Genomic DNA, 15,833 nt, shown 5'->3' with positions numbered 1-15,833 from the left:
AAAAAATACTGATGCGATAAGAGAGTTAATAAAGAGAGCAAAATAAAGCTGAAAAAAATCATTTATCTTGAAAAAACCAACTCTTTTTAGGAACCAACAATGGGAACAATGGAATAGTTGGATGAAAGGAGAGAGATGAGATGTTATTAGACAAGAATTTTTTTTCGAAAAAACAAACCACTAGGTATAATATAAATATATAAATATATATAAATATATATATATATATATATATATATATATATATATATATATATATATATATATATATATATATATATATATATATATATATATATATATATATATATATATATATATATATATATATATATATATGTATGTATGTATGACATGGTGAGTATGGAAATTACTTTAGTAGTTTCTGAATTAGAATTGTCCTTATATAACAATATGAGTAAAGTATATGAGCGGTCTCTAAACTTGTGCGGGTGTGCCACCTATATCCCTGAACTCTCAAAATGTATTTTTAGGCCTCTCAATTTGTCTCGAGTGTCATATAGGTTCAAATGGGCTCCAACTCACTTCGTGTGCTGATGTGGCATGCCATGGTGGCGCCTATGTGTCAGTAGAACCCATATGTCAGTCATATATAGAAAAATTAAGAACATTTTTTCTCCTCTCTTTTTTTCATTTATTTTTTTTCAAAATTAAAAACATCATTTTCTCCTCTCTCTCTCTCTCTCCCCTCTCTTTTTAAATTTTATTTTTTATGCGAATGACATGTGGATCCCACTGGCACGTAAGCGTCACCGTGGCATGCCACATCATCTCACGAAGCGGGTTAGAGTCCGTTTAGACCTACATGACACTCATGACAAGTTCGGGGACTCAAAAATACATTTTGAGAGTTTAGGGATCTAAATGATACATCCGTACAAGTTTAAGGACCACCCATGCACTTCACTCTAACAATATTCAATTTCATACAATTTTAATTCTGCACTTCTAAAATACTCCATATAGTAGGTTCTGTTTATTGGATCGTTAGCTCCTCGAATACTAGAATCTCAGAGTAAGAGCCCAACCATAAAATACACTATATACATCTTCAAGGTGTGGTTTGTCCAGTAGATCGAGGCGTACGGATTCCAAGAGAGCAGCGTGACATGGGAAGCAATGACCACCGGAACGTAGCACTCGCCGTTGACCGTGTCCGGGTCCTGTCCCGACGCCTCGTCCGGCCGTCGTCGTCGTCGTCGTCGTCCGGTCACGCGCCGCCGCGCGACATCCACCTCACGCCGTGGGACCTCCGCTTCCTCAGCATCGACTACATCCAGAAGGGCGTCCTCCTGCCCAAGCCACCGCTCTCCGGCGACCGCCTCGCTGACGCCCTCGCGTCCTCCTTCGCGCGCGCCCTCGCGCTGTTCTACCCGTTCGCCGGCCGTCTCGTCGCCGAGGAGCGCGCCGACGACGGGACCGTCACCGTCGCGCTGCGGTGCACCGGCGAGGGCGCCGAGTTCGTCCACGCGGCGGCGCCCGGCGTGGCCGTGTCCGACGTCGTCTCGTCGCTCTACACGCCGCCGGAGGTATGGTCGTTCTACTCGTACAACCTGGTGCTCGGCGCCGACGCCGCCACCGAGTCGCGGCCCGTGCTGTCGGTGCAGGTCACCGAGCTCGCCGACGGCGTGTTCGTCGGCATGTCGTTGAACCACTCCGTCGGCGATGGCACCACCTTCTGGAAGTTCATGAACGCATGGTCGGAGATCAACCGCCGCGCTGGCGGCGCCATGAGCGACGACCTGATGCATAGATCCATGGTAAAAAGGGAGTTTAAATTACAAAAAAATTATGTATATAGAGTACAAAGGCATATATCTAACCACCGTAGAAAAATCCCTTGAAAATTTAAAGTTTAAAACCTCCCCCCTATATTTTGGTGCCTTTAAGAGAGAGAAAATCGTCGGGTATGAACAGGAGCTCGGGGAGGAATAAGACTATATAGTCGGCCAGATTTTTACAGGCGGTAAAATATGTCGCCTGCGATAAATTTCCCAGGCGGCATAAAATGGGCGCCTACGAAGATTGAGCTTCCCAGGCGAACCACATAACAAGACCGCCTGGAATAATCGCAGGCGGCCCCTTATGTGGTCCGCCTGCGAAGCTTAGTCTTCGCAGGCGGCTAGCTTAGGTGGTCCGTCTGCAAAGAACTATCTTCGCAGGCGGAAAGCAACCATGGCCCCGGTAGCTGGCTTCCTAGGCGGTGTTGCGTGTTTTAGGTGTCTACCCGCCTGAAAAAATAAATGGCCAACGTCGCTAAAGACCATTTTTCTAGTAGTGTAAGGTGGATTTGTGCCAAACAACTGCAAGTCGTTCTCTCTTATCTGGGACACTTCGTATACATACCTATAAAAAGTAGATATCAAAACCAATCTTATAAATTAGAATAGTATTGAACTAATCTTATATTCCATTATCTAAATAAAATTAGAATAGTTTTGAAAGCCCGTCTTTGTATATAATTTTTTTTACGAGGTATAGATATTTGTATTAGCCAGAAGGTATATATCCTTATTTATACAGCTTGTGGACCAGAAAAGTCTAGCTAGCTCCTTGCAAATAACAAACTTATTTTCTAATAATCAGTTTAATCGGTTTAATATTTTTGTCTCAAATAATGGGAGGTGTATACCTCGGATGAGAGAACCTCGGAATGAGGTTTCCTCCTATCACAAAATTGTATATCAGTTCAACCGGTTTATTTGTTTTCTCTTAAATAATAGGGAGGTATATGTCTCTAAAGGATCTAAAGGATATATATGGGAGGAACCCTCTTTCCGTAACTTTTCTTGCTCATACTCCCTCCGTTTCAAAATATTTGACACCGTTGACTTTTTAGCACATGTTTGACCGTTCGTCTTATTCAAAATAATTTATGAAATATGTAAAACTATATGTGTACATGAAAGTTTATTTAACGATAAATCAAATGATATGAAAAGAATAAATAATTACTTAAATTTTTTGAATAAGATGAACGGTCAAACACGTGCTAAAAAGTCAACGGTGTCAAACATTTCAAAACAGAGGGAGTATTTGATATTTTTTTAAAAAAATTTCCGTCGTATACGTGGAATTATTATTTGACCGGCATTATGCTCCACTGCACAGGGACCGAAAGAGTCAAATATTGCAACGAAGTTTGAAATCCCCATGTCAACAATGCAATTTGAGTCTAAAGCTAAGCTTTTCTTCTTAGATAGTAATGTTTTGAGTCTAATGCTTGTTGGCAGTTTCTGGGAATTAAATAGAATGCCAATCTTGAATTTTACCAAAGGATAGCTCTCACAAGATGGCAGTTCAATCAGCCCGGTTTTCTAGAAATCTTCTTCGTGGTTGCTTGGCACATCTGGAAATAAAGAAATGGCCTCATCTTCAGGAATTTGTAGCCAACCTTCCAATCTTGAAAGTCTCTCTTTATAAATGAAATTCTTCTGCATCTCTGCAGAATGAAGGATCCCCTCAAGCAAGCTGTTATTAATTGGTTACAATCTTTATAGAGCTTTTTCATTTTCTCTTGTTTTTCCCTGTAATTATTCCATGTAAATATTCCTTCAATAAATGAAAATCACACTGCTAGGATACTTTCAGTCAAAAAAAATGTTTTGAGTCTAATGTTTAAATTTATTTGCATTCTATATATAAAATCACGACGCTAGGCCGTTGGCCTAAAAACACAATCTAGTTTGACGATGGCCCCGCGAAAATTATCCAGTTTGACAATAGCTTCCATATAATTAAGGTTGTTTAATCCGGGTTTCCTCAACCGTTTAAAACCAAACACCAGTATGCTTATAATACTATGTGATTCCCCACGCTTTGCTGTGGAAATTACTGAGTAACTTTTAATATTTTTTAATAATCAAGCTAAAAGTATAAATTATATTAGTTATTAACAACAAATAAATCTGGTTTATCAAACTATGTTAAGAGAGAAATAAATTTAGTAAACTCTGTATGAGATTATAGATGAAATATGATATCCCTCACTTTGGTTATATGGATGAATATATGTTAATTACTATAAAAATGATGGATATATATATATATATAATGAAAAATAATGTAAAGGAAGATGATTGGATGTTGATTTGTAGAATTCAATGAATTATAGATGATGTTGCATGCTTGCATAATTTTTGTATGTAATTATTGCTAGTGGATGATGAGGTAGCATGTTTGTATATATGTTGAGTTTTAAAATTAGTGGGTTATAACTTTATAGATATGGGAATGCGTGTAAATTTTCGATGACACCTTTTCGTTTTGTCTTATTTTGATTACAGTGAAACACATACACACATTACTCGATCTACAAGTACACATACCCATGAATTAATATATCCTCTAACACACTTTTAAATAGACCAAGACCAAATGTCCAAATGATGAATATGTTAATCAAGTACATACCTAATTATAAATTTCAATATGATAAGGGCTCATCAGGAAATCAACAGCCGCAGATCACAAATGAGCAAAATGTCAACATCTCGAGTTGAGAATACGCATCATTAGCTGAGATCCGATTTGTGCGCCAGCCAATAGGTAATCTCTAGTCATTAGTATTATCATGTCCAACGATTATGTCAGTTAATATGGCTGATTTCTTCAACCTTTCATATCGGCGGCCAACCATTGCTTCTTCAGTTCTTGCCCATTGTTTATGTTTCGCCTCCTAGATATATATGAGCCTGCTACCACCGTACCCCATGTTACCTTCTAACAAACTCATTCTTTTTCTCATTGTCAATCCTGCATTAAGTTAGAATTGCCACTATATATTATATTATATTATAATAACTTGTTTTTCTCCCTCATTGTCAACCCTATGCAAAGTTGGAGGTTTCTTACCCTCATCTCCGATCGCATGGGAGAGAAGACGGTGATGATGTCTTGCAAGTAGGTAGCGTTGTGGAAACAAATATAGTGTGGTGGCAAGGTGGTAGCACCAAAATATAATACACAGGGTTTTGGAGAAGGAATATAGTCAAAAGGATGGAAGAGATCCTCTGGATTGAGATCCAATATTAATTATATCTAATAATGGAGTATTCTAAAGATATACTACTCTATCAAAAAAAAATCAAACCCTGGGTTTGAATTAGGGTGTTTGATAGCATATCAGAACTAGCTTTTAGAGCAGTACCAACCATCCACCTCAACTAGTTTTCATAGCATTAAATTAAATATGTTGTCATGTAAGAAAAAAATTGATATGGTAAGAGAGTAAGAAAAAAAATTGATATGGCAAGAGAGTTAACGAGAAGAGAAAGAAAAAGATGAAGAAACAATTTCTCACAAAGAAACCAACTCCAAGTAGGAACCAAAATACAAATGATAGGGATAGGTCGATGAAAGGAGAGAGAGGAGAGGTGACTAGATGAGAATTAATTTGTTTTTAAGAAAACAACCCATTACGTGACATGGTAAGTATGGAAACTATTTTAATAGTTTTTGATTGGGATTGCCCTTATAAACCATATTCGACTTTTGACAATTTTGCTTCATCACTTTTAAAAATATATAGTAGGGTCTATTGTTTGGTTGGACACATTTATACTGTGCTCAACAGTGGCGGTTGGAAACTTATCCTTCATGCACGTAAAATGGAGCGACTTATTAGCATATGATTAATTAAGTATTAGCTATTTTTTAAAAAAATAATAGATTAATTTGGTTTTTTTAAAAAAAAAATTCCTATAGAAAACTTTTTTATAAAAAGTGTATCATTTAGTAGTTTAACCCACGAAAAAAGAATGTGAGTTGGGAAAAAAAAGATAAGAACACAGCCTTAACTCCTTGAATATCAGAATCTCAGAGTAAGAGCCCAACTATAAAATACACTTTTCCAACACAACAGTGGCTGTGAGTTATTTTGTTCAGTTTCTCAACTCATTTATCTTGTTTTCCGTACGTCATGCTTATCAAACTAATTGGTGTGTTTTAAAAAAATTAAATAATTAGGAGTATGTGTTAGTGTATACTTTATCTGTTAAAAAAAACTTAATCTACTAGAAGATGGGACCCTTTCTAGTATAACGAATCTGGAGATGGTTCGTAATACTAAGAAGGTCATATCCGGTTAAGGTTTTTTTTTTGATCGAGGGATTACATGGTTTTATGTGCCGAAGCATATGCTGAAGGTGTTGTGTGTCTAGTAGAGGCGTACGGAATCCAAGAGAGCAGCGTGACATGGTAAGCAATGACCACCGGAACGTAGCGCTCGCCGTTGACCGTGTCCGGGTCCTGTCCCGACGCCTCGTCCGGCCGTCGTCGTCCGGTCACGCGCTGCGGTCCTATGCTGTGTTCGCCAGTAGACTTTTCCAACCGAATAGTATTTACGGAAAACGGAGTGATCTATTAGCGCATGATTAATTAAATATTAGTTAATTTTAAAAAAAAGATTAATTTGATTTTTTTAAAATAACTTTTGTATAGAAATTTTTGTAAAAAATATATCGTTTAGCAGTTTGAAAAACTTGCGCGTGAAAAATAAGGGAGAGGGGTTAGAAAAAGGGAGTCACGAACACACATAGTAGATCACCAGATACCGTCACCAAAGTGTTGACATATCGTGCCAGACTATGTTTGTCTTTTGCTCCACTGTACCAATCTTCTTATAGCAAGTTTAATAGTATGCCTAACTACTAGCTCCAATTCATCTATAGCCAATCTAATAGCTCAATCATATAATAGTTACATACTACACTATTAATACATGGTCCCACCTGTCATACACACACTGCGTCTTTAAGTCCGTGCTACAGCTGGCTACAAATCTGTAGCCCGCTGCTCTTCTCTCTCCTCATTTATCTTCTTAAAATATGTTTGCAGTTAGTTTATACCCTGCTATTGTACCTGCTCTTAGGCTGCGTTCGTTGTGATGAGTTCTGGGGGATTGGGTGACAAAAGGACATCGTATTCTGCGCGCACGCTTCCCAAACTACTAAACGGTGTATTTTTTGCAAAAAATTTCTATAGGAAAGTTGTTTTAAAAAATCATATTAATCCATTTTTGAAATTTAAAATAGTTAATACTCAATTAATCATATACTAATGGCTCACCTCGTTTTACGTATCTTTTCAATCTTCTTAATCCCTCTCTCCTCAAACTCACCCTTAATTTTATTTATTGATATATTGACTACTGAGTGCAAGTCTTAAGTCTTGCTAACTCACACGCCGTTCGTGTCAATTTTTGGGTTTCATTAGGGGCATTAATTGTAATTTTTTAGGCTTATTAATTGTAGGTTTTCTTTTATCACGCCATTGGCAACCACATCGGCTAAACTAAAGAGATGATCAAGACAAAACCGAAGAGAAAACCAAGACAGGTCAGATAGAAAGTTGCTAGTCTCCCAATGGTGGCTCACGTGTATAATTAAGTCGTAAATGCAATGATTTAAAATACTAGTAAAAGACTGAGAGATGGCAGTCTCGTGTTCTGGGCTATATATTTTATACTAGTTATACACATCTCCAAAGACATGGAGCATCTTGACAGCCAAGTTTGGTTTGCAATGTTCCAAGTGCAGCCATATCATTATGGTTTTATTCTTTAATATATCCATTATATTTTAATCCGTGTTTTAATAAAGCATATGGTTTTTCTTATCTTGTTTTAAAATGTAAGGCATGCATAACAATTTCTTGCTTGTTTTCCTTGTGTCCCTACTTATTATATAGTTTCCTCCTAAAACACATCTCACTAAAGCCATTCCCAACCTATGACACTAGACATAGTTTTCATAAACTCCATATCATCAAGAAACTAGTACTAGACACTACTTTTCCAATGCAAACACCACTATTCCATACTTCAATTTAATGCTACTTATCTCACATGATGTCTTGGATGTTGTGTAGAAACCATGTCTCATGCAAGACATGGTTTCCTTCTCTTTCCTCATTTATTCACTTGCCATATCATTTTTCATCCCAAGTGACAACTTATTTAATACTATGGACACCATCTTAGTCATTAGGTTGTAAATGACCTAACTACTCTTCTCTATTTCCAATGTATCCAAATAGGATATGTTAATTTTAACTCAACTTTGCCTTGGTTTATATACTCTTCTTAATCCTTTGTGCCCACTCAAGATATGCCCTTTATATAATGAGCAACCACATTTAGTCCGGAAGGCTTAGAAGACCACGTTTGTCAGAGAACCAGATAAGCATGTGCATTATTTAATCATGGTGGTTCCAAATTTGGCACAATTATATAGAAAATATACTCCATCATTCCCTAAATGTTTGACACCGTTAACTTTTTTAAACATGTTTGACCGTTCGTTTTATTCAAAAACTTTTGTGATATGTGTAAAACTATATGTATACATAAAAGTATATTTAACAATAAATCAAATGATAGAAAAAGAATTAACAATTACTTAAATTTTTTGAATAAGACGAACGGTCAAACATTTTTAAAAAAGTCAACGGCGTCAAACATTTTGGGATGGAGGTAGTACATAGAGTTATTATTTGACCGACACTATGCTCCACTGCACAGGGACCGAAAGAGACAAATATTGCAACAAAGTTTGAAATCCTCATGTCAACAATGCAGTTTGAGTCTAATGCTTTTCTTCTTGAAAACCTCATGTCAACAATGCAGTTTCAAGGGATGGAAGAGATCCTCTGGATTGAGATCCAACACTAAAATTGAATTGTTAATTATATATGATATTGGAGTATCCTAAAGATATGGTCAAATTAGGGTGGTTGATAACATTTTAGATCTAGCTTTTAAAGCAGTACCAATCATTCACCTTAGCTAGTTTCTATAGCATTAAATATGTTGTCGTGTAAGAAAAAAAACTGATGCGATAAAAGAGTTAATAAAGAGAGCAAAACAAAGCTGAAAAAAATCATTTCTCATAAAAAAAACCCAACTCTTTTTAGGTACCAACAATGGAAACAATTGAATAGTTGGATGAAAAGAGAGAGACGAGAGGCTATTGGATAATAATTTGTTTCCAAAAAAACAACCCACTAGGTATATAATTTATATATATATATATATATGAGTATAGAAATTACTTTAATAGTTTCTAAATTAAAATGTCAACATCTAGAGTTAACGAGAAGAGATAAAAAAAAATGAAGAGAAAGAAATCCCATGTCACCTTTCTAAAATATGGTAGGGTCTACTGGTGGAGTAATACTTTAGTTGGACCTCTATATATTATTGCCCATAAAATACACTATTATGCACACGCACAAGACGTGGTGTGACTGGTGTCCCCAGTAGCACGGATTCAAAAAAAAAAAAAAGAAGGCGTACGGACTCCAAGAGAGCAGCGTGACATGGGAAGCAATGACCACCGAAACGTAGCACTCGCCGTTGACCGTGTCCGGGTCCTGTCCCGACGCCTCGTCCGGCCGTCGTCGTCGTTGTCGTCGTCCGGTCACGCGCCGCCGTGCGACATCCACCTCACGCCGTGGGACCTCCGCCTCCTCAGCATCGACTACATCCAGAAGGGCGTCCTCCTGCCCAAGCCGCCGCTCTCCGGCGACCGCCTCGCCGACGCCCTCGCGTCCTCCTTCGCGCGCGCCCTCGCTTTGTTCCACCCGTTCACCGGCCGTCTCGTCGCCGAGGAGCGCACCGACGACTTGACCGTCACCGTCACGCTGCGGTGCACCGGCGAGGGCGCCGAGTTCGTCCACGCGGCGGCGCCCGGCGTGGCCGTGTCCGACGTCGTCTCGTCGCTCTACACGCCGCCCGAGGTATGGTCGTTCTACTCGTACAACCTGGTGCTCGGCGCCGACGCCGCCGTCGAGTCGCGGCCAGTGCTGTCGGTGCAGGTCACCGAGCTCGCCGACGGCTTGTTCGTCGGCATGTCGTTGAACCACTCCGTCGGCGACGGCACCACCTTCTGGGAGTTCATGAACGCATGGTCGGAGATCAACCGCCGCGCTGGCGGCGCCGTGAGCGACGGCCTGATCAGGGAGATCTCCACGCCGGCGCCGGTGTTCCGGCGGTGGTTCGTCGAGACCAGCCCGGTGCCGATCCCCATGCCGGTCGGCAAACTGCAGCACATCGTCCGGCGGCTCGAGCGGCCGGAAGTGCAGGAATGCTTCTTCACCTTCTCGGCAACAAAAGCCCGGAAACTCAAGGCGAGGGCGAACGAGGAGATGGCCGGCACGGCCACGGGCACGGCCACCATCTCGTCGCTCCAGGCCGTGCTCGCGCACCTGTGGCGAGCTGTGTGCCGCGCCCGGCGACTCCCGCCGGAGCAGGTGACGTTCTACACGGTGATGGTCGAATGCCGGGGGCGCGTGAACGGCATCCCGGTGGGGTACGTCGGGAACGCGCTGTCGCTGAGCAAGGCGGAGGCGACGGCCGGCGAGATCGAGGAGAAGGGGCTCGGGTGGACGGCATGGCAGCTGAACCGCGCCGTGGCGTCGTTCGACGAGGCGGGCACGAGGGAGTCGCTGGAGCGGTGGGTGCGGGAGCCGGAGTTCACGTACATGTCGAAGCTGCAGTCCGGCGGCGGCGGCGGCGTGGCGCTGATCACGGGGAGCTCGCCGCGGTTCGACGTGTTGGGCAACGACTTCGGGTGGGGGAGGCCGGTGAGCGTGCGGAGCGGCGGCGCGAACAAGTTCGACGGGAAGGTGACGGTGTACGAGGGGCCGGACGGCGCCGGGAGCATGTCGCTGGAGGTTTGCCTGGCTCCGGCCGTGCTGGCGAAGCTCATCGCCGACGAGGAGTTCATGGAGGCCGTCAGCGGACAAGTCGAAACCAACAGAGAGCAGAGCGACATGGGAAGCCACACCTCTGAGAGCGATAGCACCGGTGACTGGCAAGAGGGAGCGAGGAGAAACATGCTGCGTTATGGGGTATCCTTTGTAGCAGATGGCGCCGGAGGACCGCGATACATCTTCACAGTCCGGACGGCTGGCAGTTAGCGATCGAGCTCAACGGAGGAGTTTATGGCGCCATGGCCTGTTTCGTGCTGAAATGGTTAATGGAAACATACGAGCAGCACATCCGCGAGTTTCTACTCAACTTACTCCAACCCGTTGTTGAACGTGCAATGCTAGCGCTCAACTACCTCTCGCCATCACTACGGGCCTTCCTGCATGGCGTAGCCAGGCAACCGTGGTTCAAACCGGCGCTTCTTATACTGCCCCTCTTCATTTTTAAAATTACCGGGCCAAATGTCAAGCTTCAGATCGATTAGGTTAGTAATATATATGACCAGCTTTGGATGAAAAATTACTGATAGGATTACTATCTGAATAATTTGTATATCTTCTTTTTGTTGGTGCAGTTAATATTTCTCTTCTTTTCCATCCTATTGGCTTTGCGCCAATAATTTTGTAATAAGTGATTGTAGTTTCTGTTGAAAGAAATATCAGATTTTATCTATTGTCTAGAATTAGATAATTTATTTATATGCTATGTCTTATATTTATATTACTTGCCCCCCAAAAATTACACATTATAATAAAAGAGAGGTTGCAGCTTATGAGACTAAAAGGATCTCGATGTCGTCAAGAGGGGGTGAATAGGCGCTCCTAAAAATTATCACAACTTCATATTATATTAGAATGATGAAAATGTTCGGTTCAAATCGGAATTTCCAGTATGTGATTGGAAGCTCCGGTTTTAACCGAAACGTTCTTTCCATCTCATTCCCAACTAGCTAGGTACCATCCTCTAAGAAAGTCTCCAAGAGTTTGGAGCATCTCGTTATCTTTTTTAGAAAAAAGAGCTTGAAGCATCTCAGTGCTTTGATAGCATTATTCTGGGACTGATTGGGCATTCGGGCCAAGATGCTAAGGCATCGTTCATTTAGGGGTGATAGGGGAGATTGGCTCTCGTTTTCCACGCGCACGCTTTTCAAACTACTAAACGGTGCGTTTTTTTGCAAAAAATTTCTATATGAAAGTTGCTTTAAAAAATCATATTAATCCATTTTTAAAATTTAAAATAGTTAATACTCAATTAATCATGAGCTAATGGCTCACCTCGTTTTACGTATCTTCCTAATCTCCTCAATCCCCTTCTCCTCAAACACTCCCTTAAGTCTAGTCAACAGGCATACGTACCACCAAGTCTCTGGCCTTGGGTCGCTGCAAACAAATACTCCATCCGTCCTAAAATATAAGTATTCTTATCTATAAATTAAAGTTGCTATATTTTGGGACGGAGGTAGTAAGTAAGTACATATATACCACATGATACTCCAGGCTTTCCCGTGAAATTCAGAGATAAATATATGTGAATTATTATATAAATAATGAATATTGAAATGTTGTGAAATGATGTGGGGAAGATATGTGTCATACTTGTATGAGATTTATAATGTCCTAGAAATTGCTAGTGAATGGTGAGTTGATATGTTTACGTGTTGAGTTTTAGATTTTAATAATTGCTAGTGGCTACAAACTACTCCATATACTCCATATAGTTATATCAGCGAGAAAATTCCTTCCATACCCTTGAAATTTTAGCTGATCTCTTCTATGCCCCTGAATTTTCTTCACTCCCTTGTATACCTCTGAATTTTGATTTGGATCCCTTCCATACCCTTGCCATCAATTGTCTGTTAGTTGACCGTTTAATAGGTATAGAAAAGTCAGTTTTACCCTTCAATACATGAGGGATATGTAGAAATTCGTAAACTATATTGTTGGAAGTATAGAAATTTGTTGTGTGATTATAATATTCGTAAGTTTGTTGTACATAGACATTTTAATAAATATTTAAAAGTATGTATAGCATTTTCTTTAAATGATAAACATAGTTTCGGAAAACATTCCTATATAATATATAGGACAGGAAAAAAATGTTGATATCTCTACTACTTAAAAAATAAGAGATGCTTCCTTCGTCCGTAAAAAAATAGCGAAAAAATTAAAAAGTCCAACTCCTATATCCGATTCCCTCTTAGAAGGGAAAAAAAAGTCCGACTCTAATTGGTGAAAAAAAATTGATGTGTCGGATTGGAGATCTGTTTGCAAAAACGGAACATACAAGTCGAGAGCATTCCATTTTTATTTGATTTTAATTTTTGGGTCTGTACTTTTGCATTTAAGTCCCTGTAATTTTTATATTTACATTTGAGTCCCTATAATCTTGCAATAAGATACTTGAGGTCGTTTTTGTTAAAAAAATAATAAAAGAGAGAGAACAAAATTAGAAAGGGGCATAAAAAGAAAAAGAAAAGCCGTACAAAAAAGAAAATAAAGAAAAACAGCAACAACAAAAGTCTTTTTCCCCTAAGTGGCGAAAAAAACTGTAGATCCGAACGGAAAAAAAATCTGATTCATATAAATGGCAAAATCGCGCAAGAAAAAAAACACCATCTATTGAAAAACAAATCGCTCTGAAAAAACTGTCAGAAAAAAGCTAAATTAATGGACGCTTGAGTTGGATAGGATCCATCGATTTTTTTGCCATCTACTACATGGTTTTATTTCGTCATATATTCTCCTGTATCGAAAAAAGGCAAAAAAGAACATTCGAAAAAAACAAGCAAAAAAACGTGCGAGAAAACATGAAAAAAACACAAGAGAAAAGAAAAGCAAAAAAAAGGAGAAATAATATGGTTTTCTTCGTCAGTAAAAAAAGCAAAAAAAATGCTAGGAAAAAACTGTTATAAAGAAATGCGCCATTTCTGAAAAATGGCTTGAGAAAATCGTGCAAGAAAAAAACATTGTTTATAAAAAAACTAGCAGCTCATTAAAATAGAAATATTGTCATTGACATGATTATGCATGAAAAAGTATATTATTATTAGAAATTTTTTACCCGTTGCAACGCACAGGCATTTTTGCTAGTACCATAAAAAAATGCTACATATACTTTTGTAATAAGTAAATAAATATTAGTTTTTATGTCATTATGTAAAAATAAACTTTGACATGAATAATACCTTGTTCAATAAAATCATGAATATAATAGTTTTATATAACAAAATTATACACTTCCAACAATATAGCTAGTCCAACAATATAGCTAGTCTACAATTTCCAGATTTCCTTCATGCATAAGGGCAAAATGGTCATTTTCATAGGAATTTAAACATTCAACTAACGGTCAACTAACGGAATATGTATGAAAATGATGAAAACCAAAATTCAGGGGCATACCAGGAAGTGGACAATACTCGGGAGCCTAAAAGGATTGGCTAAACTTTCATAGATATATAAGGAATTTTCTCTTAGATCAGCAGATATCGTCACCAAAGTGTTGACAGATCGTGTCAGCAACGACTATGTTTGTCTTTTGCTCCACTATATCAATCTTCTTAATTTTATTTATTGACTGCTGAGTGCAAGTCTTAAGTCTTGCTAACTCACACGCCGTTCGTGTCAATTTTTGGGTTCCATTTGGGGCATTAATTGTATTTTTTTAGGCTCATTGTAGGTTTTCCTTTATCACGCCTTTGGCAACCACATCGGCTAAACTAAAGAGATGATTAAGACAAAACCAAAGAGATAACCAAGACAGGTCAGATGCGGAGTTACTAGTCTCCCAGTGGTGGCTCACATGTATAATTAATAGCAAGGCTAATAATACAGTCGATCTGCTGGTTATAAGGTTCTTTGCACCATTCTCTCAGCCTACCTATACAATAGTTAGTTCTTTACAATTAATATATGGTCCACGTGTCACTCTCATAGAGTTTCTTTCTTATGTCCAAGCCAGCTGTAAGTTTACAGTCCGCTTCTCCTCTCTCCTCTATTCTCTCCTCCACCTCAGCATTTAGTCGGCTTATAGCCTACTATTATACTTGCTCTAAGCCGTAAATGCAATGATTTAAAATACTACTCCCTCCGTTTCACAATGTAAGACTTTCTAGCATTGCCCACATACACATAGATATTATGAATTTAAACACATACATATGTCTAGATTTATTAATATCTAAATGAATGTGGATAATGCTAGAAAATCTTATATTATGTAACGGAGGAAGTAGTAAAAGACTGAGAGATGGCAAAGTCTCATGTTCTGGTCTATATATTTTATACTAGTTCTACACAACTCCAGGACATGGAGCATCTTGACAGCCAACATAGCGTTTGGTTTGCAATGTTCCAAGTGCGGCTATATCATTATGGTTTTATTCTTTAATCCGTGTTTTAATAAAGCATATGGTTTTTTTCATCTTGTTTTAAAATGTAAGGCATGCATAACAATTTCTTGCTTGTTTTCTGTAGCGCCCGTTCCGTCGTGGCGCCTAGCGGGAAAATTATCTCCCGTCGAGTTCAATCCCGAATCCAAATCCTTCCAAATCAAATTCCTCCGCAAAAGTCTATTTTGCCTCCCCCGGGTTCGATGGGCCGAATCACTCTCGGCCCATCTCCCCCTCCTTCCCCGGCGCCCTCTCTCTCTCTCGCTCTCTCTCCCTCCTCCCCTCCGCTCCGCCCGCGCGCCGCGCGCGCGTGCGCGTGAGCCGCGCCGCGCCGAGCGCCTCCCCCTCGCTCTCCCTCTCCCCGCCCCCATCCCTGGCGAGCTTCCCGCCCGCGAAGTCGGCCCCCGCGCGCCGTTGTTCGCGCGCGCGCCCGCGTGGTTGCCGCCCGTGCCGCGCCGTCTGCGCCGTCCGCGTCACCCGGTCCCGCTGCCCTGCCGCCTGCAGCCGCGCAGCCGCTCGGCCCCGCAGCCAGCGCGCGTGCCCGAGCCGCGCCACTCAATCCGCCGCGCCTTCCGTTGCAAGCCGCGCGCGCGTGCCGTGGTGGCCGACCGCCTGGTCGCCGCCGTCGTCAACGCCTGCCCGCGCCTGTCGCCCGTGTCGCCGCTCCGCGCCACACCGCCCCGCCGTCATCGCCGTCGTCATCGCCCGGCC

General features: G+C 40.7%; 2 protein-coding genes across 2 annotated transcripts; both read left to right on the top strand.

Moving 5' to 3' along the window:
- Positions 1-1,027: 1,027 nt before the first annotated feature.
- Positions 1,028-8,692, top strand: LOC107281881 (uncharacterized acetyltransferase At3g50280-like). Its single transcript, XM_066303489.1, has 2 exons — positions 1,028-1,781; positions 8,543-8,692. The coding sequence occupies exons 1-2, from the start codon at positions 1,131-1,133 to the stop codon at positions 8,690-8,692; spliced, it is 801 nt and encodes a 266-aa protein (XP_066159586.1). The 5' UTR covers positions 1,028-1,130.
- A 564-nt stretch (positions 8,693-9,256) lies between these two features.
- Positions 9,257-11,404, top strand: LOC107276488 (uncharacterized acetyltransferase At3g50280). Its single transcript, XM_015793015.3, has one exon. It carries the CDS (start codon positions 9,340-9,342, stop codon positions 10,939-10,941), a length of 1,602 nt encoding a protein of 533 aa, XP_015648501.1. The 5' UTR covers positions 9,257-9,339; the 3' UTR covers positions 10,942-11,404.
- Positions 11,405-15,833: the final 4,429 nt, after the last annotated feature.

The sequence above is a fragment of the Oryza sativa genome, chromosome 8, assembly GCF_034140825.1.
Source record: "Oryza sativa Japonica Group chromosome 8, ASM3414082v1".
Taxonomy (NCBI): Eukaryota; Viridiplantae; Streptophyta; class Magnoliopsida; order Poales; family Poaceae; genus Oryza; species Oryza sativa.
This window is presented reverse-complemented; position numbering and strand designations above follow the sequence as displayed.

Coding starts and splice junctions, on each gene's coding strand:
- LOC107281881 (XM_066303489.1), top strand. CDS start 1,131: ATGGGAAGCAATGACCACCGGAACGTAGCACTCGCCGTTGACCGTGTC. Junction 1,782..8,542: donor ACCTGATGCATAGATCCATG/GTAAAAAGGGAG, acceptor TCCACTGCACAG/GGACCGAAAGAGACAAATAT.
- LOC107276488 (XM_015793015.3), top strand. CDS start 9,340: ATGGGAAGCAATGACCACCGAAACGTAGCACTCGCCGTTGACCGTGTC.